At 43.0% G+C, this 25,538-nt stretch overlaps 1 protein-coding gene across 3 annotated transcripts in view; it reads right to left on the reverse strand.

The window, feature by feature from the left end:
- SUCLA2 (succinate-CoA ligase ADP-forming beta subunit) overlaps window positions 1-24,471 on the reverse strand; it is a 79,582-nt gene extending 55,111 nt beyond the window's left edge. The window contains exons 1-4 of one of the 3 annotated variants that reach the window (XM_019529932.1): window positions 24,366-24,471; window positions 21,549-21,735; window positions 5,035-5,134; window positions 4,663-4,825 (exon numbers count right to left, since the gene is read on the reverse strand). In XM_019529932.1, coding sequence (XP_019385477.1) covers window positions 4,663-4,825; window positions 5,035-5,134; window positions 21,549-21,735; window positions 24,366-24,434 — 519 coding nt within the window. In that variant the 5' untranslated portion in view covers window positions 24,435-24,471. The remainder of the gene's footprint in view (window positions 1-4,662; window positions 4,826-5,034; window positions 5,135-21,548; window positions 21,736-24,365) is intronic. The other 2 variants (XM_019529933.1, XM_019529931.1) reach the window with 2 other exon arrangements.
- Between the last annotated feature and the right edge of the window lie 1,067 nt (window positions 24,472-25,538).

Here is a 25,538-nt window from a genome sequence, read left to right on the forward strand (position 1 = left end):
CTAGCTGACCTCTCCAATGCTTAAACCAGGAAGTTGTCCCCAGCACTCTCCAGAAACTTCCTGGATTGCCTGTGCACTGCCCAGCAGATATCAAGGTGACTGCAGTCCCCCACAAGAACCAGGGCCTGTGATTGGGAAACTTCTGCTATCTGTTTGAAGAAAGCCTCCTCTCCCTCATCCTCCTAGTTTGGAGGTCTAGAGCACATACCCATCATGATGTTGTGCTTACTGCTCTCCCCCTCTGGCCCATACCCAGAGACTTGCAACAGACCTATCTCCTGTTTCATACTGGAGCTCTGGACAATCATATAGCTCTTTTACACAGTGCAACTCCTCCTCTTCTCCCCTGCCTGTCCTTCCTGAAAAGTCTGCACTCATCCATGAGTCCTCCAGTCAAGCGAGCTATGCCACTAAGTCTGTTATTTCAATCGCATCATAGTTCCTCGACTGTGCAAGGCCTTCCAATTCTTCTCATTTGTTTCCCAGGCTCTTTGCATCCATGGAGGTAACCAGACAATTTCACTACTTCTCAGACAGAATAAGGCAACCTCACACTCCTTCCTGCTTGTGCTTCCTCCAGGGCACCCACTTCCCCAATTATCTCATGGCTTTGGTTTCAATCCACAAACTACTCAAAAATGTGCATTTTTCAGAAAAACACTAGTGATAATTTTTAGCACTGAATTAAATACACTGAGTTATGGGAAAATTAGCTATTGTAGCTGTGGGAGGATTCCTGTCCTAAGAATCCACAAAAGTCGGTAAGTTCATTGGCAAAACAACATTTCTCACTCCCCTCCACAAAACAAAAAATATCAAACAAGTTTTGTTCTATAAGAAATCGCATTGGAAGTATCTGAACAAGAACTGGGAAGTCATCTAGTTTAAGTCTATCATGGCAAGCAGTTCTCAAAGATGAACATTCTATTTTTTTTTTTTTTTTTAAAGTAGAAAAATTTTAGGGGACAAAGTGCAATAACCATTTCCAGTGTCCTAATGCCACCTTGTGGTACACAGGAGGGGAACATGCTCAGTTTTACAACATAACAACTAAATTAAAAGGTTTAAGAGGACAAATATGCCACATTTTAACTAAAACACACAAAAGGAAAGAACTGTTCCCTATTTTGGACAGGGATCAGGAAAAGCATTAAAAGTAGAAGGAATAAAATGTTAACCATTTATCAATTCATCCACTGGAATACATTTGCACAGAAACTACAAAGACTAGTACTCTCCCCCCACCACCCCCACAAAAAAAAAAGTTATATCCTTGTAAGCTACAGGGAACTACCTTAGAAAGATCACTGAACATACTCTCCGAAGACAAGTGTGTAGGCTAATAATATTGCTCTAACCAAAAGAGTTGCAAGAGCCAGGCTTTTCATCAAATGCTGGTCTTTAAACATGTGATTTGTGCTGCAAACCAATTTGGCTTGTAGATGGGCTTTTCTCTGTGGCTGTAGGAGACAGGATTACGAGCAATGGCCTCAAGCTGCAGAGCAAATTTAGGCTGGAGATTAGGAGGAACCTTCTGACTATGGGGGTAGGCCAAGCATTGGACCAAGTTCCCTAGAGAAGTGGTGTAATCTCCATCCCTGGAAGTTTTCAAGAACAGGTTAGACAGACACTTGGCAGGATGATTTAGTTCAGGGGTGGGCTGGATGCGGCCTGCCAGGCCATTCTACCTGGCCTGTGGGGCCCCTGAAAAATTTAGAAAATAAATATTTATCTGCCCTGGGCTGCCTGTCACATGGTCCTCGATGGCTTGCCAAAACTCAGTAAGCAACCCTCCATCTGAAATAATTGCCCGCCCCTGATTTAGTCAGTGATCATGATCCTGCCTTGAGCAGGGGGCTGGACTAGATGACCTCTTGAGGTCCCTTTTAGCCCTACTTTCCAATTATACTATGGCCTAGAAAAATAAATACCTTGAAAAACAAAATCTGTTCTGGTACATGGATCTGTCAAAGCCAGTCATAGAGGTTGTATAAACATGAGCTTCATTCCCCATGCCTACATACACACTGTTCCTAACATCTATTTGAATTATCACATGTATTAGGGCTACTGATAAATATCTTTTCCAAACGGTACAGCAGTCATAAAACTCACTCATTCAGTGGATTAGAACCTGAAGTATTGGGTGCATACGGGTGCCATCATTTTTTGTTTGTTTAATACCTCTAAACTGCTTGCAGTCCATTAAGAGCATGGAAATCGCCCTTTTCCCCCTGGACATTCCCTATCATTAAGCAATACCAATTTATTTTTCATATAGAAAAATAGAATTATCAAGAATTATCAAACAATTATCTAATTATTCACTGTTTCATGAAGGTTATACAGACAACCTACTTAGAACAAAGGAAACAACAGCACATTTCTCACTCAAGTGAAGAACTGGGCACCTATAAGCCCAGAATACAAATCACTTATAAACACATTCTGGAAATTCTTCGCTTTGAATTAAATAGAAAATCCTAAGCAGTCTCAAATGCCTCAAAATCACAACTTAGGAAGACCTGAAGTAGAGATCCTCCAAATTAACTCATCCCTTCTTTGGGGGCTGACAATCCATCAGAAAGCTAAGGGTATGACCGAGTTAATTCCATACAGAGCACAATAAAGTCCAAGTCAAGTCTTTTCTTATTAATACAGTTTGGGAAGTTCTATAAGACTTCTCTTAACTACTGCCTAGAACCACAGTTTTAAAAACTGCAGGAGTGGAGAGAGAAAAATTACAGGACCCACTTCACTATCTTTTGAATATTTTGTCCAAAATGTATTCTATCACCAGCTATAAGCATGGGTCTATAAACCAGATTCAACAGATCAGTATTTAGGAATCAAGTTGCTTTATAAGTAGTTTTGCTTCAAATTGGAGGATTTAACTAAAAAAATCTATTCGTGTCACCTTCCAGCATGCATTGGAGATAAACCTCTGGTCCCAAATCCATGTGCAGTTTACAGAGGGAAAAAAAGTGATGTAAGGAGACAGCTACATTGCCAAGTCAGGTGCACGGAGCCATCCTGTACCAGAAATCTAGTTATGTGCAAACTGTTGCATATTTTTAAAAGCAGAAGAAACTTGGGTTTAACAGAGACTGAAAAGGGCTAGGACTTCAGCACAGAAAGAAGGCTGGGGGGTCGGAATGAGACAGGTCTATAAAATCATGAAGGGTGTGCACCAAGTAAACACAGAACTATTGTTCCCCTACTCCTAGAAAACTAGAACTAGGGAACACCCACTGAAATTACAAGACAAGTTTAAAACTAAGAGAAAGTTTTCCGGTTTTTTTGTAACAGCATGTAATTAACTTGAAGAACTCATTACCACAAAAGGTTGTGGAGACAGCTAGTATAACCAGGTTCAAAATGGACTAGGTAAATTTGAAACGCTATATCCATTCATAGTTATTAAATGGAACAATCAAGAACGTATCCTCTGGCATCTCTAAATCAATGGTGTTGGGTGCCATGGAGGGTATAATGCAGGACAGACCACTCTAGATATACCCTGGTTGTATGCCTTCCCTTTAAAGCATCCACTCCCACCACTGTCTAAGAAAGGATACTGGGCTAGATAGATGACTAGTTTCATCTAGTACAGTACTTATGTTCTTCCAGTGACCTACCATAAGCAGTACTTCCTCATCCAGGGATCCTTAGCATTAAAGCATGCAGTGATCTGGAGGGACCTATGTGCTTCAAATCTTATCTCTGAGAAGGAATCAAATTCCAGTGACTGGCTTATTTAGAAGACAGCTTCTTTCTTCCCTTCAAACAGATTACAGATCAGAGAAGGCACAGCAACATGTAGAAGAATTACCTTTCGATGGCCACCAGTGATTTTGCTACTGTGCAAGATTCTGGCAAAGTTTGTCCAAAATGCATGGAAATATGACAGCCCATTAAAATCAGTGTTACTTATTGAAATCCAGTGTAAAGGAAGAAAGAGAGCAGTAAAAATAAACTTATGCAGCAATACTGCATATGCAGATATCCTGGGGTAGTTATAGGCTACAATGCATCCTAGAGGTAAATACCATAGCAGCACTCACTGCTGCAGCTCCCCGGGGATATCCTGACTATATTTATTTTATATCCAAGTTAATTTATATCACTGTAAATAACACTAGTGTTAACATGCTGCAGGTCCAGGACCATAAATAAAACGTGAGATTTTTAACAGGTTTTTTTTTTTTTTTTTTTTTTTTAAGTATACAGCCCTTCAAAATCTGGCCACCTCAGTTCTTGAATATGGATGTAGGAGCTTTCCTTTAGACACCCATTTAAGTCTTACTTCAAGTCTTTAGAAAAGGATGGCTGTAAAGTTACTTTGAATCTTGGTGATTAAGGGAAGTCAAGAAGTCTGACCAGCTCTCTTCCTCCTATGACAATCATACAATACACAGTACCTAAATGTTATGCTTTACAAATACAAAGCATTCCTTTGATTGCACTGTGCTAGGCTGAGCTGCTTTTGCATTTAAAAAAAAAAAAAGCAGCCATGCAGTCCTAGGTCATGCTAGCAAACAAAAGGTTGAGTTCATAAGTCTGTTTCAAATTACTAGACCATGTGAATAACAGCATTAATATTCTGTTGATCCCAAACATACTAAATTTGTTGTCAGAGCACTATTTTCTATGATTACTCACTTGAAATGACCTTTCCATTGTTATTGCAAAATAGTACTCTCTCCTGGGATATCTGCGCTCACAGATAAATACTTGATTGCATATCCTGCCCTTTTCTCCTGTCTGCTTGGTAAACAGCTTCTTCCCAATCATTTTGGAGGAGATATCTTTTGCTTCTTCAGGACTAGAATAAGAGAAGCTCAGGTGTGACAAGGGAAATGCTGGAACAACAAAAGTAGCTTACAAATAAATGTAACTAGCTTTTATAGTTCTACTTATAATGACAGCCATTTGTTACTGTGAATTAATAGTTCAGAGAACTACAAATTTCAGTCCACAATTGGACTGAAGATTTTTTCCCCATACAACTGATAACTTAGAAAAGCAACTTACGAAAAAACTATTTTCACTCCTCCTTTGAGGCCACCTTCAAATGTTCCTTTTCCTCTACCACCAGCTAAAACCTGTGCTTTTACCACAAGGTCCTTTGAACCTAGAATGAAAGAAACCCAAAATGTCAAACCGAAGCTCTTAAAAATATTTAGCACTAGATAAAGTAACCAAGGCTACTTTCAGGTTTCTCCCTCTGCCCTAAAAACAGTAGACAAACATTCAAGAACCAGTGTAGCAAACACCAGAGGTGGGTTACTTGGCAAACTTGTTTCAAAATTAAAACAGCAAAACCAATTTCAGGCTGACGTGCAAACAGCCTCTAGATCACTAGCATTCAAAGACAATTAAAAACAAATATAAGACACGTCTGGATTTTGAAAATGCTGATCTTTGGTTTTAATGTACCAATATTCAGTCACTGACACAAGAGTGAGTTAATTAACATTTTCCTCTGGTCTCAGTACTTACTTTCTTTAAAAGACAATCAGGATGTAATTATGACTTCTCAAGTCATTATAGGTCAAGAGTTTCTTTTTAATACAAAAAGAAATAGTCACATGTATCCATCCTATCAGTTTTGCTAGTGAGGGCAGACAAGCAAAATATTTACTTAAAATTATCCTCTTTATCCTCCAAATGACAGTTACTTGCATAACCAAAAAAGGCCCAGCGAAACAGAGGACTTAAGCACATGCTTCATCGCTTTGCAGAAATCACAAAGAAGAAATCTATTGCATTTGGGGGAAGAATAAAATCATGATGAAGTGGGACATCCTATTGCGCTAAGAAGAAAAAGAAAATGTTGGATTAAATCATGCCTGACAAAGGAGAGCCCTGCTAGTAAAACATCAACAAAGTCTTATAAAATAACACTTGAAACATCTAGAGCAGCCAAGTTTGAGGGTTTTTATGAAAAATGTTTTCCAGATGAGTGGTCACTGACAAGGTAACTTCAATTATTTCTTTTAAACTGGCCTAAAGGAGAAAGCAGTTACAATGAATCACTCCAACTTCCGAGTCCACTCTAGAATTGTGCTGACTTATGCACAGCATTAAGATGTCTGAGAGCATAATTCATTTTCCTTTGTACTGCCATAAGTCAGGCCACTCCATGAATTTCTTCCCAGTGATTTCTGGGAAGACTCATTTGTGATTTCTAAAATGAATTATGAAAGGGCACTGCCAGCTTGAGGTACCCGAGTGGAACTAGTCTGGATCCACATAAAGTTATATAGGCGTCACTAATCAGCTAATAACTCAAAATTAACTTGTACAATAAGCCACCCAATCTTAGTGTTCTCACATATACTCTCACTGCCCCTGCATGTGGGGACAAGACTAGAGGTGCACCGAAAGAGATTTTTGGGGCCTATATCAATAGCTGATATTTAAGGAGGCATATTGGCCAATACCAATATGATTTCCAATATAGCTGCCTCCAGCTTATAAATTTGGTGTGGTATAAGGGGAGGGGGCAGGGTCAGTCACTGCCCAAGCCATGGGGATGGCTCCTGCCACTGCCTGTATCCCCGTGGGGTGGGGGGGAGGGCCATCTGCCCTCCAGATCTGTGGAAGGTGGGGTGGGCTGCATGTGGCTCTTCTCTGCAGGGGCTGGGCTCAGAGCAGACACCGGCAGCACTGGGAAGATGCTGCATCCACCCCAAATTTCACCACCACTCTGCTCCCAGCCCCGCCTCAATGGCCTGCCTCCACCCACATGCTGGGAAGAGCCAGGGTGTCCTGGGCCGCTGGTGGCACTGGGAGCAGAGCGGTGGCAAAGTCTGAGGTGGATGCAGCATCTTCCTAGCACTGCTGGTGCATACCCTGAGCCCAACCCCCGCCAAGAAGAGCCCCATTCAGACCCGGCTGCAGCCCCCTCCCCCCATGCCCTCCCAGGGTGCAAGCAGCAGCAGGAGGAGCTGCCCTCCCCCTCCCCCACCGCATGAATTGCGTGGCTCTGCCTGGGCAGCACCTGCCCCCACCTCCTTCCTCACCTCAGGGGGCATTGATCTGCCACCCCCACACCCCTTCCCTCCTACCACACTGGACTTACCAGCTGGAGGCAGCTTTCCACACTGCCAGCTGTGCTCCTCGCTGCCTGAGTGCTGCGCTGCAGCTGAGCACAGCATGGACATTTATCAGCCAAATTATCCAATACAGCCATTTTTCTTTATATTGGTATTGATCTGATGTCGGACCAATGTATCAGCACACCTCTAGACAAGACTTGAATAAAGGACAATGCTCAACTGACCTCTACAGTGAAGATATTAGAGCTAAACAGGATGGCTAAAAATCAACGATTTTTTAAAAATGAAGATAATCAGATTTTTATTTAAATAAGTTTTTTATTTAATCATACTTTGTTTTAAGATGCTTTAAAAAAAAACAAAACAAAAAAAACACAAAACCTATGTAGAGTTTTTATTTAAGATATGTTAAAGCTCAATTATGGTGGCACTCCACCATGGCGGGGGGGGCTGGCCTCACCCCCCCACCCCACTCCTTCCCCCTCTGCCTCCAAGGAGAATAGAGTCCAACTTCATTGTTCATTCACAGAAATCTGTAGATATGTGAACATTGCAGTACTTCTGCTTTATGTACCAAAAATAGTTGTGCCAAAGTATATCACAATTTCCCTCTACCCACCGATTAGCTAAGGAAACAGTTCAAAGATGAAACAGTGGGGATAAATCAAAGTTTTTACTTGAACATAAATTAGGTTTCCTTTTCAGTACACCAATGCAAATTTTAGCTTTTGGCTAGAGGAAGCCACTTTTTTTTTGTTAAATGAGAAGACCCAGAACTTGCCAGACTATTTCCAAACAACAGGCTGAAATATAATGTACAGGCTTCAGTATTTTTTGTTTAAATGGCCCCTGATGAATATTTACTTTAGGATGCGATGTGATCTAACCCACGATTCTAACAATCACACCACCTGCCATACCTGTGTGATTTTGGGATCAGGGAGAAGATGCCAATTGCACCTTATTTTCTGGTGCAGGGGGAGTCCAGGACCATGAGTCTGGATTCCCCATGCAACAGCAAGATGAAGCCAAGGTGCCTATAATCAGTTGATCATCAATTAGAGCTGGGAACAAAACTGGTTCGCAACCACAGCCACCAAGCAGCTGAGCAACAAAACCCGAGCTAGGAAGCACAGGGACCCTGGGATTGGACTGCAGCAGCTGAATACCAGGTTCCCCTCACAATGGCAGCTATAAAACCATGTGTGCCACCCAGTTAAGTGGCCCACAGGGTTTAGACAGGTCCCCATGCACAAGGACCCAGGCACTGGCTGCTGCAGCCCAATACCAGACTCCCCATGCACCAGGAGCTATGAAACCATGTTTGCCATCCAGCTGGGAAGCACAAAGGTTCTGGACAGATCTAGGTGCATAGGAAGTTTTATAGCTCCTGGTACATAGAGGCAGCCTGATGCTGGGATTCCACTGGAATATTCCACATTTAATGTGGAATAACTTTGTGGCTTGTTTGTATCGCACCTTAAACTGACTTGCAAAATTTGGCCAGGTGACTATTAAATGCACAGTTAAACTGTTACTCACATCTTAAATGCAATGCATGTCAGGGGCTTATGAGAACAAGCAAAGGCAATAAAGGAAATTCTCAGTCTACTCTGTACTGTTCATTGGTCAAAAGTAACATTATTTCAAGACATTGGCAAATGAGGGTTTACACACACAAAATTACTTCATAAGACACAAGGAACTATAGGCCAGTGAGCCTAACTTCTGTTCCTGGACAACTGGTAAAACAATAATAATAAGAAGAAGAATTGTTCAGCCCGTGGATGAACATGACTTGCTGGGGAGGAATCAACACGGCTTTGTCAAAGGGGGGAGGGGACCACAGGGAAAAAAATCAGGCCTCACCAACCTACTAAAGTTGTTGTTAGCTTTTTGTTGGGTTTTTTGAGTGTTAGTAAGTGGGGTGATTGGGGTGATCCAACTGACAGTGGATTTCTAAAAAGCCTTTCACAAGGTCCCCCATCCATCAGAGGGTCTTAATTAACTTATGTAGTCATGAGATTACAGAGAACAGCCACTTGTGGATTAAAAATTGGCTCAAAGATAAAACGCACATAATTATGATGGTGAGTATAATGGTCTCAGTTTTCAGGATGGAAACAAGTAAACTGAAGGGTCCACCAGGGATCTGTGTTGGGACCAGTGCTGTTAATAAATGGATCTGGAAAAGGGGGTGAATAGTGCGGTGGCCAAATCTGCCGAAATTATTCAGAGTAGTAACGGCCAAGGAAAACTGTGAGGAACCACAGAAGGATCTGGCACAACTGAGCACATGGGCAACTAAATGGCAGATGCAACTTCAAAGTAGTTAAGTGTAAACTGAGGCACCTGGACAAAAATAACTCAAACTATATCTACACTAGATGGGCTCTACATTAACTGTTAACCCAGAGAAAATGGTGATGATGACCATGAAAGCTTGGCCAGACCTACACAAGAAATTTAAATGATCAAATTAAATTAACAATGCATCTTGTACAAGAATGCAAGACCGTGACTGGGACCATGTAAAATTAAGCAATCCCAATTGCTTTCATCTCCTGTGCTAGTTGCAAATGTACCCAATGTATTATTAATGTTAAACCATTAATAAGTAATTGTATATCCCAATATGACTATCCTCTTTGCTGACATCCTCACTTGATTAAGGCATATTTTTTGGAACAGGGATTCAATGTCTGTTTGGGGTTTTGCAAACATCTCCACAGACCATCACTGGTTCAGAGTATTTCGGGCTCTGCCCCACTGTTAACTACTCAAAATAGTGTCCTGTGAACAATGGCTAACGTATACCATTTAGGCAATCAAGACCCATCCTATTTCATTGAAATGTAAGCTCTAGATTGATCGAAAGCTTGCAAGAACAAGTTTCACAACTGGACAACCCAAAATATGATCCAAGTAGTTAGCAACTGTAATATGAGGCTCTCTCCCTACCTGTTTTTTCCAGGTCTGTAATCAACCAACTATCAAAGAGGAATGCTTTGAAGCTATACAATTAAAGAGTTATAAGAAGAAAACAGTTGCTGGCAAGATGCAGTACAAGAGAGAGAAAGAAGTCACTGCAACATTGTAACCTGCACCCAGCTGAACACTCTCCCTGGATCCCCGCCCAGTGAAGGCTGCAAACACTGAAACGGCTTTCTGCCTGCACTGGTGAGAAACACTATTGCAGCTAACATATACCAGGACTTTTGTGATAGATTCCTTCTCAATATTCAGTAAATGAGCTTTCTGTCACTTAGTTTTATAGCTCGTTCATGGTATAACTATTAAAGCCTTTCTGCCATTAAATCGAACGAGGTGTCATGTCAATTCTTACCTACACTAGGTTCAAATCCCACTTACACTGCAACACTCAGCAACTGTTAAAAAGGCAAACACAATGTTAGGGATTATTAAGGGAACTGAAAATAAAATGGACAGTATCATCATGCCCCTTTATAAATCCATGATACATCTACCCCTGGACTGCTGTGCCCAGTTCTGGGCCACACACCTAAAAAAGGATATAGAAGAACCAAAGAAGGTCCAGAGAGGGGCACGGAGGAAGATCAGAGGGGCTTCCATATGAGGAGAAGCAAAAGAGGCTAGCCCTATGCAGTTTAGAAGAGAGAGGCTTGAGGGGGGGATAAGGGTTTACAAAATACTAGCAAAGAAAAAAGAAACGGATTTGTTTACTCTGTCACCCAATACAAGAACGAGGGGTCATAACATGGAACAAGTAGGTAGTTAGTTTTAAACTTATAAAAGGAAACACTTTTTCACACATCGTGTAATGAAAGTGTGGAACTCATTTTCACCAGAAGTTGTAGAAGCTGATAATTTACTTGAAACTGAGACTGGACACATTCTTGGAGGAAAGGGGCACCAGTAGCTGTTGAGCATGGGAATTAGGGATACAGCCTCTGAATTGGAATTTCCCACGCCTGAAATGGTGGAAACTGCAAGAGAGAGACAGGAACACTGGGGAAAAAAGAGACAGGTTCTGCCCAATTCACTCTCCCTCCCAGCATCTACTTTGCCACTGTGCGACACAGAAGACTGGGTAAGATGGACCTATTATGGTCTGACCAGTAAATGGCAATTCTTATGTTCTAGATCAGAACAATAATAATTACACCTAATAGAATTATTTTTAGAGTATTATGTTATTGTAGCACCTAGGAGCCCAGTCTCATGAGTCTCTTAGAAGGACACAAAAGACTGTAATCTTCAAGTTTCTTGCTGGGCACTAGCAGTCCATAGCACCCTTTCACTGCATTATGAGGCTCCCAACCATGCAAACAAATGAACAACATAAAACAAATGCACCACAATATTTTGGAGGAAACAAATGTCAGAAGAAAGATTTAACAATTCACACCTTTAGGGAAGGCTTTCAAGGAAGTCTAACTTGTTTATCAAATTTTTAAGAAGCTGTAAAACTGTTAATAGCATGTTAACTTTCCTGGTTGAAAAGTGAGCCAGACACTAGCTGTTATTTCCAGGACTTGAGGTGTTGGAAGTGTTTTAGGAAATAGTCCCAGAGGTAAGCACCATTCATAGCTGCAGCATATTACAAAACGTGATAAAGAGCAGTAGTAGCATTCAGCAGCAACCCAATACAAAATGAAGTAACACACCTGCTAAAATATTTGCTTTGCAAGAAGTTTTTGGCTTGTAGATCAACACAATGAACAGGGAGTTCTCAGAGTAAAAAACAATTAATAGGTCAGCACTTATATTAAATACTAGTCTGTCTGGTCCTATCACAGCTTATACACAGTCCATGTAGAGACATATATAAGACTAAATTCTTTAATATAGAACAGGACGTCCATTTCACGCAAATATGGTAACCAGCTCTTAATTAGAGAACTTTAAAGTTTATTTGTGCCTTGTGTTTAAAAGCAAGAATACATGCTCAAACACTGTGCCTCTTGCTAGTAGACATCTGCCTGCAGTCCACTGTCTTGGGCTCACCGGGTGCGAGCTAAGGGTGCATCTCTCCAAAGTTCATATTGGCTTCCTTCAGAACTTAATTCACTCACTGCCCAAGTATAAGGATCAGTATTCCACAGTTGTCCCTTAACTGAATGTTTCCAGTAGTTAGCTGCGGCCCTTTATCTGTAATAATTATGGTATTAAATAAGTTTTGGTTTCCCAAATGGACTCTGCCTTTAAGTGTAGTTAACTTTGAAGCAACTACACCTGTCCTCACTGTCTAATATAACAATATGCCCAAAGAATTCTTGATCTTCAGGCCATTTTTAATTAAGTCTGCTTTAGTGTTAACAGCTTTCTTAACAGAGAAAAGTTTTATAGCTACTAATGAAATTGTCTGCCCTCTTTAAGATTTATGGCTTGCATTTGTAACTTACCTGTACAGGTACTCCTCACTTAATGTCATCCCAGTTAACGTTGTTTTGTTATTATGTCAATGACCTATTAGAGAACACACTCGTTTGAAGTTGCGCATTGTGCGGATACAACGTTGTTTTACCGCTGCCTGCTAGTAGGCAACTACTGTGATGTAATTGGACTTGCTTAACATCATTTCACTTAAAGTTGCATTATTCAAGAATGTAACCACAACATTAAGCGAGGAGTAGCTGTAGTTGAAAGCCTGTTAACATAAAATTAGATGAGCATGACATAGGGGAGACATTTAAGTCTCAAAGTGAACCCTTCTAGTACAAGAGTGGCTCTTTCAATATAGCACCCCCACCCCCAGCAGGGGCCTGAGCCAGAACAGGCTACAGCCACCCAAAAAAAAGAGCACTTTACAGGAATTTTGATGTCTGTCAGCAGCCTTTATTATTAAAAGCTCACATCTCTGAACTGCAGACTGTGCATTTCCCTTTTCAAATAAACAAGCATGAGTGTCAAACACTGAACTAAAAAAAAAAAAAAGTGTGGGATCAAAAGTAAAAAGACAATGTTTCATTCTTCCTAAATGCAAATCAGCTGAAATGTACTTGGCTAAAACCTTGGGGGGGGGGGGGGTATAAATCTAACTGACACCTCGCATAAGAGGATCTCTCCTTACCCACATTCCCCAAAAAGAAAAAAAAATAAAATTTGGGATTGAATCCAAAGTTTTGGCATTACAGGGCACAAAGCTGAATCCAGAACTGCAGTTCAAATCTAGGACTAGGTTTTGTGTTTGAACAGACCTTTGTTTCTAGTGGTGGAACTCTCTCAGAAGTTTATCACCTTCCCCAGATCAGGGACCAGGAAGAGGCTACTCCTCCGATGCAGAGTTCTCTCCACTCTGCTCCAGGGCAGTATCTGGAAGCAGAGTAGAAGGAACAATGGGACAAAACTCCAGCCCACTCCCCTTCCAGTCCAGATGTCAGTCTGGGAACTAGAGCAGAGAGATAATGTTGCCTCCTTCCCTCCTCTTAATACTTCAACTGCATTAAAGATTGATTTACCTTCATTTCCCCATCAAAATGAACTTATTTACTCAATTCTGAAAACGAGGATTTCCCCTCATTTAACATAGGGAAACAAAACCCTTGTTTTCAAATAGAGCACAAGGGCAGTGTGGGGTGGAGGCAGGCAACTGCTGGCTCGGGCACCAGCCCCTAAGCAGGGTCAAGGCTATAGCCGCAGCTGTCTCTGCCATCTTCACCTGCCATCCATGTAGCTGCTGCTCCCACACTGCCAACCTCCCTCCACCCCTTAACCTTATTCCTCTCCAGCAGGCTCTGTCCAAGCAGCAGCCTATGGCACTGAGCACAGCCCTAGCCCAGCCCCACAGTAGTGGCGCACAGCCCACAAAGCTGCTACAACAGGAATCGAGTCCTCCAGGGCAGATCAAAGGTAAAGGGATGGGAGGTGCAGAGAGCAAAGGCTGGGGGAGTAAGGGGAAGTGGGATGAGCAGGAAAGGGAGCAGAAACAGAGGTGGAAGTGGGGCCCAGGGGGTGGGAACCAAGGTGGCAGGAGACAGGCACAAGTAGGAAGCAAGCTGCTTGACATCTCCACACCACCCGCACCCCCATTTCCTGCCTACCTGCAGTGGGTAGGGGGCAGGGGGGATGAATTAAAGACAACCCAATAATTAGATTCTATACATGGATATTTATTTTTTTTAATGATACACTTTACATGTATAGTGTCTAATTGGGGTGTCATCTTAGATTTGAGTAAATGTGGTACTTTTTATACAATAAATTCCTAATGCTGTTTTTATTACATAGAGTGGCAAAGGAGAGGCAAAGGAGTTCCCTCATGTTTAAGATGTCAACAGACTGGAAGCTGAAATTCCAAGCTGATTTAAGTTAATCTTTCCTCACAACAGTTTCTGGCTACTAAGAAGGCAATCTCTTTTAAGCAAGACCAATCAAAATAACATGTTTTTAAGTTCAACTAAGTTTACGTTCAGAAATACAGCAAAAGCTCTGTTATCCAGCATTGTCTGGGAATGGGGGATGTCTGTTAATCAGATGTGTACTCCCTGACATCAGTGTGCTGGGGGACAGAGACGGGGGGCCCCATGCAAGCTGTTTTCCTCTGGGCCGTGGGCTGAAGAAGTGAAGAAGAACTCGGCTCCCAGCAGCAAAATAGGAAGTGGGACGTTTCACTTTTACCGCATCCCTCAGATGCCGGTTAGTGGAGCTTTCTGGTTGATAAAGTGCCGGATAACACAGCTTTTGCTGTATTATTTATACTCCATTAGCCTGTACAGCTCTCTTCACTGAGCCCTCTAACAATGCCCATCCATCTTCACTATTCCACGAGCCCTTCAGCTGAACTCTAACAAACTAATTAAGCTCCACAATATGAATTACACTACCTGTATAGCAACATGTATAGTACATACCTGGGTATCAAGTGACATTTTAAAACAAGTTTAACAAAGCAACACTTCACAGCTGAAAAAAAGTCTCAATCTTTTCTAATAATTTCCCTACCAATGCACTAGCAAAACTCATCATTAAAACTAACAGCCAGAAGGCTTGCATAGAAAAACTTCAAGTCTGACCTATTTTTCTAGACAGCATGTTTCAAAAGAGACCTGATTCTTCTCCCAGATGACTTTAATTATTCAGCAGCAGTAACCTTATTATGGAAAAAAAATGTGGCAACTCAGTAAACTGGCCACTTAAGAAATCTCTCTTTGCAATATAGTTATATAAAGAAAAACAATTCTCCTCTTAGTATTGGCTTTTCCATACATGTATCTAAATCAATGAGACAGCATCAGCATTTGCCATCAGCAAACATAATAATGATACAATTAGACAATGTTCAATCCCTCCATTAGACCTTCCTTAAGAAATGAAATAGCCAGTTTTAGAACATTAACAACTAACAGTATTCTTTAAGAATAATTTAAAGACTGACACCTGACAGATTTGAGAATTAACCCCTTTCCATTCAACTGACTAATACAGCAACCTAGGGGTTAGGACTCAGTGAAAATTCAGTAGCAGAAGTAGGGCTACCAAAGGCTTGGAAACTGCTGGAACAGATAGTTTCTTACTTCACAGTAAGCAAGTAGCAAGATTCTTAACTAGAAATTCTCTCTTTCTACTTGGTGTAACAGGCTGCCAACTGACTGCTAGAAACAAGGCTGAAAAGGTAGTCAGGTAATATCAACTGACCCCCTATATTATTCCACCACAGTCAAACAGTGGTGTCCTGTCCTTTCCCCCCACCCACAGGCCAGCTGGAGCAACACAAACTTCTCTGCACTGCAAGTCTGAGCACCTACCATCTGTCCGCTGCACACTGGGCACACAGAGGGGAGCTTCTCCCTCTGAGGTAGCACAGGTCACACACCCAGGAACCAACTACCCTTACTACAAGGAAGAGTGCCACCTACCCCCTTCCCCTCCAGGTTTTCTGGGGCTCTGAGATCTTGGGAGGGAAGTGTCAGCATGTCCAAGAGCACTTTAATTGGGATTCACATGGAACAGCAGCAATTAGAGCTGAATATACTGGTTCATTGAAGTAAGTGATTCTATATGCAAATGAACTCAGCTTTCCTAGAGTCTCAGTAATTAACACCTCACTTACTGGAATGTGAGCATCTAGATCAGGAGTAGGCAAAATGTGGCCCGCGGGCTGGATGTGGCCCACCAGGCCATTTCATCTGGCCCACAGGACCCCTAAACAATTTAGAAAATTAATATATATCTGCTCCTGGCTGCCTATCATGTGCCCTCAATGACTTGTCAAAACTCAGTAAGCAGCCCTCTGCCCGATATAATTGCCTGCCCCGATCTAGATTAAAATCAAGTTGTATTAACATTATGGACGTGAAAAAAAACCTGTTAAAGTTAAGTGCAAGCACTACTTTTCAAGGACAAAATATACATAGATAGAATGGAGACACTTGTTGGATTTCTGTGGTAGTGTCCAGCAACTGTCAAAAAAAGATTAACAAAATCAAAACAGTAAGAAAAGGAGATCCGGTCAGCCTTACATTTTGTTTTCATTCTTTTCCCATTTCATCTCTGGTGAAAAAAATCACTGTAAAGTGAAGATAATTCCATTTCTTCATCCAAAAAAAGAATTTTGCTACTCCAGAAGCTTCAGCATCAAAAACTAGTTTAAAAAGTCTTTAGATAATCATGAGATTAGATGTCTAGCAGTATTTTGTATTGAATGTTTGATGATTGGGAAAGAGGGGGAAAAAAAAAGGATGAACGTGACTGTTTGCTAGAGGTACCATACTCAATTCCAAGACAAGGCTCCTCTCCCCAATTTAACATGTGGGGCAAAAGCCCCTCACCTTGGAATCAAGTATGGGGCAGCAGGGAGGCAGGCAGCAGCTGTGGCTCCGGCTCCAGCTCCAGCCCCAGGTCAGAGCCAGAACCACAGCTGCTGCCTACCACACCTCCCACCACCTCTGCACCCTGATTCTTCCCCTCTGCACCCTCAGGGGCTCCACCCCTCACTTCCATGCCCATCTCTCTCCCCAGCCATTCCTTCTCCTACTGTCTCTCCTCTCTTAAACCTCTCCCCCTCCACACCATCCCTTCTTCTCCCCCTCCACCACTTGCCCTTGCTCGCCAACCCTGCCATCCCCACTCCAGCCTGGGGCACAGAGCACAACCCCAGCCCAGCCTCCTAGCAGCAGCTGCACCAGAGCAAGGGTAATTTGGGGGGGAGGGGGAAGGAAGGGAGGGAGCAGCAGGGGAAATAACAGGGGACAAGCTGCCTGTCCCCCAACTATGACCTGCATCCCACTGCTTTCCCCACCATTTATGAGGTATAAATCTACCTTGTCTTCTTCAGTAATGAAAATGCCCTATGTTACTTTATTTCTAAATGCCAAATATATAGTCCCCTGCAGAACCTGCTTCAGCGTGCGCGCAGGGGGGGAAGCAGGGAGGAGGAAACAAGCTTGACAGACTTATTGAGTAATTCCTCATGCACCTTTACTGCCAGATGAACAGAGCAGCATTCACAATAAAGGCATCAAGTGAAAAATCAGTGTTTTCTACATTCCAACATAATTCACCACACAGCCCAATATTCTGCTGAGTTCAGTTAATTAGGTTCAGAACATCATTATGACTGATACTATAGTTAATCATGATGTTTGGGCTTTGTTGAAAAGTGTGAATACAGATTTGATCCACGTGCTACCCATTTAAGGCAGCTCTTCACAGGTGACTCGATATATCTAACAACTGCTTTAATCATACAAAACAATGTCAACTTACTCAATGCACATAGGGAGCAGTAGCAGTACTGCAGCATCATTTAGCACTCAACTGCTTCCATGCCAAGTAAGTCATATCATACTTAAAGGGAAGTTTCTGTAACAGGGAGCCCCCTTTGTACACTCCCCTTCTGGGCACTGATTTATATAGAAGCCTCTTCTTGCTTGTGTCCCCCCCATGCTTTTGTGCATGTTTTTCCTTCAGAGTACTGCATGGGTGTGGCAAGGCTCAGAGCAAGCCAAAACCCTGAAGTAGCTTTCTGCAGGAGAAACCTACAAACAACATCTACTTATCAATTGAGCTAAGTGTCACAAAAGAACTAAAATATCCACTTCAAAGCATAGCCTATAAGAGACAAGATAAGCCAAGGTGCACTGAAAACATGACTGTAAACATATCCTGGTAAACACATTCCCCCTTTGCTTAAGACCTATTTCCCAAAGCAAACTTCCCATATCTGTCTACAGTTTTATGCTAAATCAGTCTACGTGACTGAATCTATCTTAACTCACTTACTGTCCCCAATGACCTTTGATCCTCACTAACTCACATTGTATTTTTATATTTCATCCATCTCATCTTTGCCCTGACATTCTGTATTTTGTTTTATACCTTTTAACAAATGTATTACTTTAAGTAAGTCATACCTTGTATTACTAAAAATCATTATTATAAGAATGCACTGGAATTGTAACCACTGGAATTGTACTGCTGTATTGGGCTGGTCCCCTGAGCAAATGCAAGTATGTATGAATAAGTAGCTAATTGAATGACAAAGCAAGAGCCTCTGGCTGTTAACTGACAATTGCCTAGCCAGAGGAACTTACCATTACAAAACTCTACCCCACAAGCCATTTTAAGCTAATCAAGCCACCTGGAACCTAGGAACCTAGGACACAGCCATTAAGTCAAGCAAGTCAAGGATGGATTCCCAAAACTGCACCATCAGGCAGAACCCCCAGTGACTGTGACTGACAGCCATCATGTACCTCAAGACCCAACCTCCAGACTGGGCAACCAGGGTGATGGTGGGGGATCACAGAAGTGTGCCAGAAAGGGATAAAAGGCAGTGAAGCATGACCCTCAGTGACACCCTCTCATTCAGTACCCAACCTACCAAGACAGAAGGACAAGCAGGCAACTCCCTTTTGGAGAAGACATTGCCTTGGAGGAAGCTGACCATCAGCAATAGACTCCAGTGCCCTGGATAACTGTAAACCAACATCAGTGCTACACTACTATTACAGTGTGTGCGCGTGTTAAGGTGGCCAATACCCCTCATAACTCAAAGTCTGCATTTATGATTCTATTAAAACTTCACATCTCATCTAATAAACTAGAATTTATGATGATCCTGTGAGCTGGTCCTTTGTAGCCAACATTTCTATAAAAATCTCTAAGAATTTCCAATACACAAGAAATGACTTCAGTCAACTGCTGCTGAAAAAAAGGTGCAGCCAAGAGCTGTCCTCCTGACTAAACACAATCAGATGTTGCCTTTGGATGTGAAACTCAAAATTAAAGTTGTACTACTTGAATCAATAGGTTAGTGAATTAAGAACATGGACAGGGAGAGTGGGAGGGGGAGGGAGAGAAGAGGAGGGAAAGGGGGTGAGGTTCTTGGCATCAGAAGGCATCATAGACTGATTTCCTGAACATTAAGAAACATTTGAGAGAAACAGTACAAAAGTTGAAGCTGGGAAACAGGGAGAAATAAATTAAATAATACTGCAGAAAGATCAAGTGATCACTTTTCACAGCTATTGGCACCCACCTTAATCCAAGCTTCCAGAGCTAAGACCTTTCTAAGCATGACTGATTAAGCCTTGGATCTAGGAGTGGCAGTTTCAAATGTTAACAGATGTGAAAAAGAAAAAACAGCCAGTCATAGCTAAGCAAGCAAACAGCTATAAAGGAAGAGACGGTCCATTCAGCTGTGACATGCAACCCCAGCTGGCTCTTACACCATGGGCACCAGAGAGGTGATTCTCCCTCTGCATTCTTGCTCTCTGCATTGCAGCTATGAGGACAGAAATTGTCTTAAGATACTTGTATATACTACTCTAAGTGCATCCTAGCTACATCATAAAGTACTACCCCTTTGCTCCAAGAAGAATTTTGAAGATGTTCCCTACCAGCTCTCTAGATCTCATTGTCTGGAATATATCAATGCACCCTGAAAGAGACCAGCATCTAAAGATAAGCATTGGCCTTTGAGATATGACCTCAGCTGCAGCCAACTGAAAGTATGAACAGGGCTCCCATGCACAACAGTGAGAGCACACAAATACTTCCTTGTATTAAAACCAGATTTGACTGGAGTATAAAAATCGGATCTGGTGTCTGGAAGTGATTTCAGCAAAGATTAATACTTTTGCTTCTTAGCGCTTTGGCAATTTCATTACAACATGGAAAAATCAAAACAAAAGTTTTAACAATAGGCAAATCAAAACTGAACACAAAAAGTGGCACAACAGTGACATGAAAGTCAAGATAATTCAGAATTTGAATCAGTCTACAAGAAAGGCTGTCTTTATAACAATATGTTGGTACAACTTTTGGGATATGATAGCCAATGCAACTATTAAGTGACAGTGTTATACTATGAGCAACATGACAGAGAAGTCACAGTCATGAAGAAAAAATATTTTCTTTACACCCTGAAAATTCAGCACACATTACTACACTAGAGCATACAGCTCTTTTGGTGATTTCCTTCGGCAACAAAAACAGGGCAAAGACTTTTACAAAAAAACTCTGTTCTTCTCATAACATAGACTGTCCTGTTAAGGATGAGACCCAACCATTCCATTACAAAATGAAATTACAGAAAGTAGCCAGTACAGCCAGAGGGATACATTCGTTTTCTTAGGGAAGAAGCTAGATGGTGGAGACAGGAAGAAGAAAGTGACATACATTAACTATCCCTTATTCCCTACCAGGCCTGTACCTGAATCCCAGGCCTGGGTCCAAAATCATGTAAAGAGTTCTCCCCCACAGTTCAGGGGAAAGGAAAAGGAGTGCCAGTCACCAGCACATTCTATAATCTAGTCTACATTACGAAGTCTTTCTGGTAAAGCACCAGTTTTGCCAGCTAAGCTTTCAATGTGTCCACACCCAAAGCTGTACTACAGAAGGAGAGCCTTTCTTTCTGCTGGCAGAGTTACTCCACTCTGGAAAATAAGGCTTCTGCTGCCATACAACAACCACCTGAAGGTATATAGAGAGGCTCCAGAACCTTCAGCTAGTTGTTATGGTCTCTTCAAATGCTGGTACCTTCCCAGAGTGCACTTCATGCTCTGCTAGAATAGCTGCTGAACGAAGCTGCCAATACACAAGCATTTGAACACACAGTAGTGGCCCAACAATGGAGGCTGCTGTCTGTTGCCAGATCAGGGGTAGAGCAGAGTGAACACTGACTCAGCCATGGCAGAGGGACTGACATCCTCCCTATATAGCTCTCAGGGACATAAATTTGCCCCGGTGCTGTTGCGCACACTATTGCATTTCAAACAGCAATGCACATCTCTTTCACTCGACCACCAGTAACCTCATAGTTTTCCACTCCTGCATAACATCATCCCAGGCTTCAGAAGGTTTCAAATAAAACGATATTTCACCAGCAAAATAGGTACTTACGTAGTAAACAAGTTTTTCCAAAGCACATAAAAAAAAGCTCTTGAAAATAGACAGTACGGAGAACTATAAGAAGCGTCTTACCCGGAAATTAAACAAGTAGCTACCCGTTCTATCACATTGATTCCTATATTGTATAAGTTCTTGTTAATATTATACCTATTTCTTTTGCAATTGCGTATGCTTCTTCTGGTGTTCTCGCAACTAGTCCATGTGGAACACAAATACCAGCTTCTTGCAACAGCCCCATGCTCAGGTATTCATGCAGTGACAGGTTCCTTTGTTGCTGCTGCTGCTGCACCTGAAACCCATGGTTATTGAATAGTCCTGGACCTCCACCAAGTACCTAGGAAAATTTTTAAAAAAGCAGTTATCTTTGAATAGGCTGACCTCCTCTGAGCTTCAAACACAACATTAAACACATAATTATGGAGCTTGGAAAAACCATTCATGTACTGAAGAACAACTAGTTCTGGTATAATCAGAACATCTCATAGTGTTTTATGCCACAACTTCAGCAAGTTTCACTTCCACTTGGGATTCCTTTAAAGGAATCTTTTAAAACACATATAGTTAACATAGCTGTACTTTGAATAAATTCTTTGATGCCTTTGTGTCTGTATTTAATTCTGCAGGAAGCCTTAGAGGCTTTCCTCTTTTTAAAATGTCCTTCTTCTTAGAACTAAGACGCATAAGTAATAGATAAAAACAAGACAGCTCTTACACCAGTAACGTGCCATGTGTGCTGCATAGTTTCATTACCATAGATTGACAGGACTTTTCATAAATAACTTTGCCTCTTTCTCTATTAGACTTCGATATCTTCAAGCATTAATTGGGGGTTGCCTAGACAGCAAGATAACAGGTAAAATATTTAAACCAGGTAGAGAGGAAAACACCTACAGCCTGTGGGCTACATCCAGCCCACAAAGAGGTTCAATACAGCACAGGTGATTAGTCCCATGGAGCTGTATTGTGCTGCCCATCCCTTTCACAATGCTCCCCTCCACTGCATAGCCTACTGTTCTGCTACAGCTGAGCTTGGAATTGTGGAAGGCAGGTCAGGTAGTTGGCAGCTGGCCACCTGAAGGGCACAAAGGGATGAAGAACTACTGGCATCAGGTCACACCAGCAGAAACCTGCCAATGCCTGTGCTAGACACAAAACATTCCAGGAGCAAAACGAAGAGCTGCCAGCTCTCTAAAAAGAAGTGACCTTCAGGGTGAGTTTTTGGAGGCTGATGAGCCATGAATACACAGGTACACAGAGCAAGTAAGGGGCTGTGAAACTCACATACATTCTCCTGTGTGTCAGGGTGTTTTTAAGCCTTCCCAGATGCACTGAGTGTTGGCTACAGCCAAGGCTAGGGACTTTGACTGCGGTGTGCCAAGGCTCCTGCTGGGAGCAAAGCTGGGGGCTCCTGGCTAACAGGTCTTGTCCCCCTACTCTGGATCAGACCAATCAACATATTTGGGGTCAAGAACGATTTTTACCCCATGGTGAGACTGGAAAGGACTGTAGGGTTTTTCCCTTCTTCTATAGCGGGGAACATGGCTTTCCACCTAGGACCTCTTAAGTGTACAGGCAGTCCTCGACTTACAATGTTTCAAGTTACAATGTTTCACACTTACAACATTTATAAATTGACATCCTGTTTCAACTTTGTAACGTCAGTTTTGACTTACGACACTTGATCTGATGCAACGCCACACCGGCAAACAAGTTTGCTGCATCACTCATCTCCCTGAAGAACATCTGTCCAAACTTCCTTGAGCGCTTTAAGAAAGCGGACAAGATTCCAGAAAAACCTGCAGCCAAGACTCCTGAGAAGACTCCAGCCAAGAACCCTTCAAAATCCAACCAAAGCCTTTCAAAAAGTCCAGCAAAGTCACCTCAGGTAAGTCCTTCCAAATCAATATGATTGCTATTCACAATATAAATACATTAATGTAGCTATATTGTCCATCTATAATTGATCGAGTACAAAATTATGGGATATTTTTTGGTGAAAATAGGGTATCGGGCTTTGGTTCAGGAACCAATCCCCCATTTATAACCTTGTTTCTTATGAGAAAAATTAGTTCCGAGTTACAATGTTTTCACTTAAGATACGGTGTTCAGGAATCAATTGTGTCACAAGTCCGAGGACTGCCTGTATTCTATGACATTTCATAGAAGCAGGACACTGGCTGAGGTGGTTCCCTTTTCTCTGTGGTAGGTTAGGGCAGTAGTTGGTAACATTTCTGCGCAGTGCCAAAAACACCTGCAACCTCAACTTGTAAGATATTGGTGTGCTGGGATGGACAGTGGGGGAGGACAAGGGACCTGATCCTTTTTGTAGCAGCGCAGCCCCAGTCCCTTCCCCGCCATCCACCCCGATGTGTGCGCGTGCCAAACAAAATGCCTTCGCATGCTATCCCTTGGCACCTGTCTGGAAGTTGCCTAGCCCTGGTTTAGGGTGTTAGGCCTCTGTTGTGTCAGGCTCCATGGTTGCCTTACGCAGTTTAGACAAGGGTCTGCATGAGATGGTTTCGGTAGGAATAATCCTGCCTCAGGCAAAGGGTTGGACTAGATGCTCTTGAGCCCCTTCCAGTCTCTGCGACTATTTGTTGTAAGGCCAACAGCCACAAAGCATGGAGAAGGACACGAAAAGCTGCTGACCGCCGTGCCGCAAAAGAGGAATTAAAAGAAATAAGTCAGAAGTACCCTAGCGAGTCCTTTGGCTCTATCAAGCAGGGCCCGACCCAGAGCCGGGGCGGAAGGCCGAGGAAAGGCGGCGGCTCAGGCTGCGGGCTGAACCCAGACTGCTTCAGGCCAGGCCGCGACTGCGATGCGTAACGCGAGCCCGGGGGCAGAAGCGCCTCAAGGACGCCGGGAAGCACCGCGGTCTGCGCACCCCGCGGAGCCCGCCCGGCCGCCCGGGGCCGCACCCCCATCCCCGAGTGCCACCGCCGCCGCCCCAGCCCCGGGCGTCACCTTGGCGGCGTGGAAGCCGGCGGCGCGGAGCCCGGCCGACAGCCGGCTGCACATCACGGACGCCGCCATCACTAACTCCTGCCACCCCCTCAGCTTCCGTCTCACTGCGCGCGCGCACCCACGACCATCGAGTCCGCCGAGCTAGAAAGGGCCTCCGGACCGCTCTGCCCCCGCCCCCTCAATGACCGCGCCCCAGGACTCGGCGATCGCCAGGCTCCCGACCAGGCCTTGGAATGTGCTGCTGCCACCTGGGGGGGAGGACCAGGCTGCTGTGGCAGGCCGCCCTACTGAGGAGAAGGGGCCTGTGGGGACCCGCCCCAGGAGAGTGTTGCTGTGCCCCAGAGGCTGGGGTGGTGCCTGGAGGTCCTCGGGGACTTCAGTGGGCGGTGAATTAAACTCTTCACTGCTGCCCAAAGTTCTTTGGGTAAATCAGGTATCTTTTATTAGACCAACTCAAATAGTTGGAAAAATTCTTCTTAGCAAGCTTTCGGGTATAAATACTCTTTGTCAGGCTGAGAAAGTATACCAACAGCATACCAACTGTCTACCTATGTCCTTAGACCAACATGGCTAAAACCTATACCCCTGTGGCAAGAGTTGGCATTCTAGTTGCAGCTCTTTGCACTGCCCATCTGGAGAGGTCACGCTGGGCTACAGCAGCCTTTTATACTGCTCAGCCAAGAGTCCTGCTATGCTGAAGCAGCCCTTTGCTCTGCCTGGCTGGAGAAGCAGGGTGTAGGGACACCCAGGACAGGTAAAACCCTTCCACACACTCCTCTAGGAGCACAGAGAAGTTTTTCCCAGGGTACAAAACTCATTATGCTCCTGCCTGATTTAGGCAGATAACCCTGACATAGGCAGAAGCATGGGGCATCACCTGGGTTCAGAACCATTGTGGCAAGCAGAGGCAGCATTCCAGTGGTTCTCAGCTGGAGATCCTGCCAAATTCAAGAAAGTTGTGGAGGGGTTCTAATCTCAAGCTTTCAGTATTTGGATGTATTATTGCCTCTTTTTGTCAACTTTGGGAAATGGCATATTTGGAAGAAATTCAGAAGATTCTCAATCTTCTCTTTCCTTTTGCTTTCTCAGAAGTACATCATGATTAACAGTGCTACCACCCAGGTAAGAGTGTAAACCCATGATGGAATAGAATTGTATATATAACTAAACCCC

Source organism: Crocodylus porosus, unplaced genomic scaffold (assembly GCF_001723895.1).
Source record: "Crocodylus porosus isolate Cpor-Errol unplaced genomic scaffold, CroPor_comp1, whole genome shotgun sequence".
NCBI lineage: Eukaryota > Metazoa > Chordata > Crocodylia > Crocodylidae > Crocodylus > Crocodylus porosus.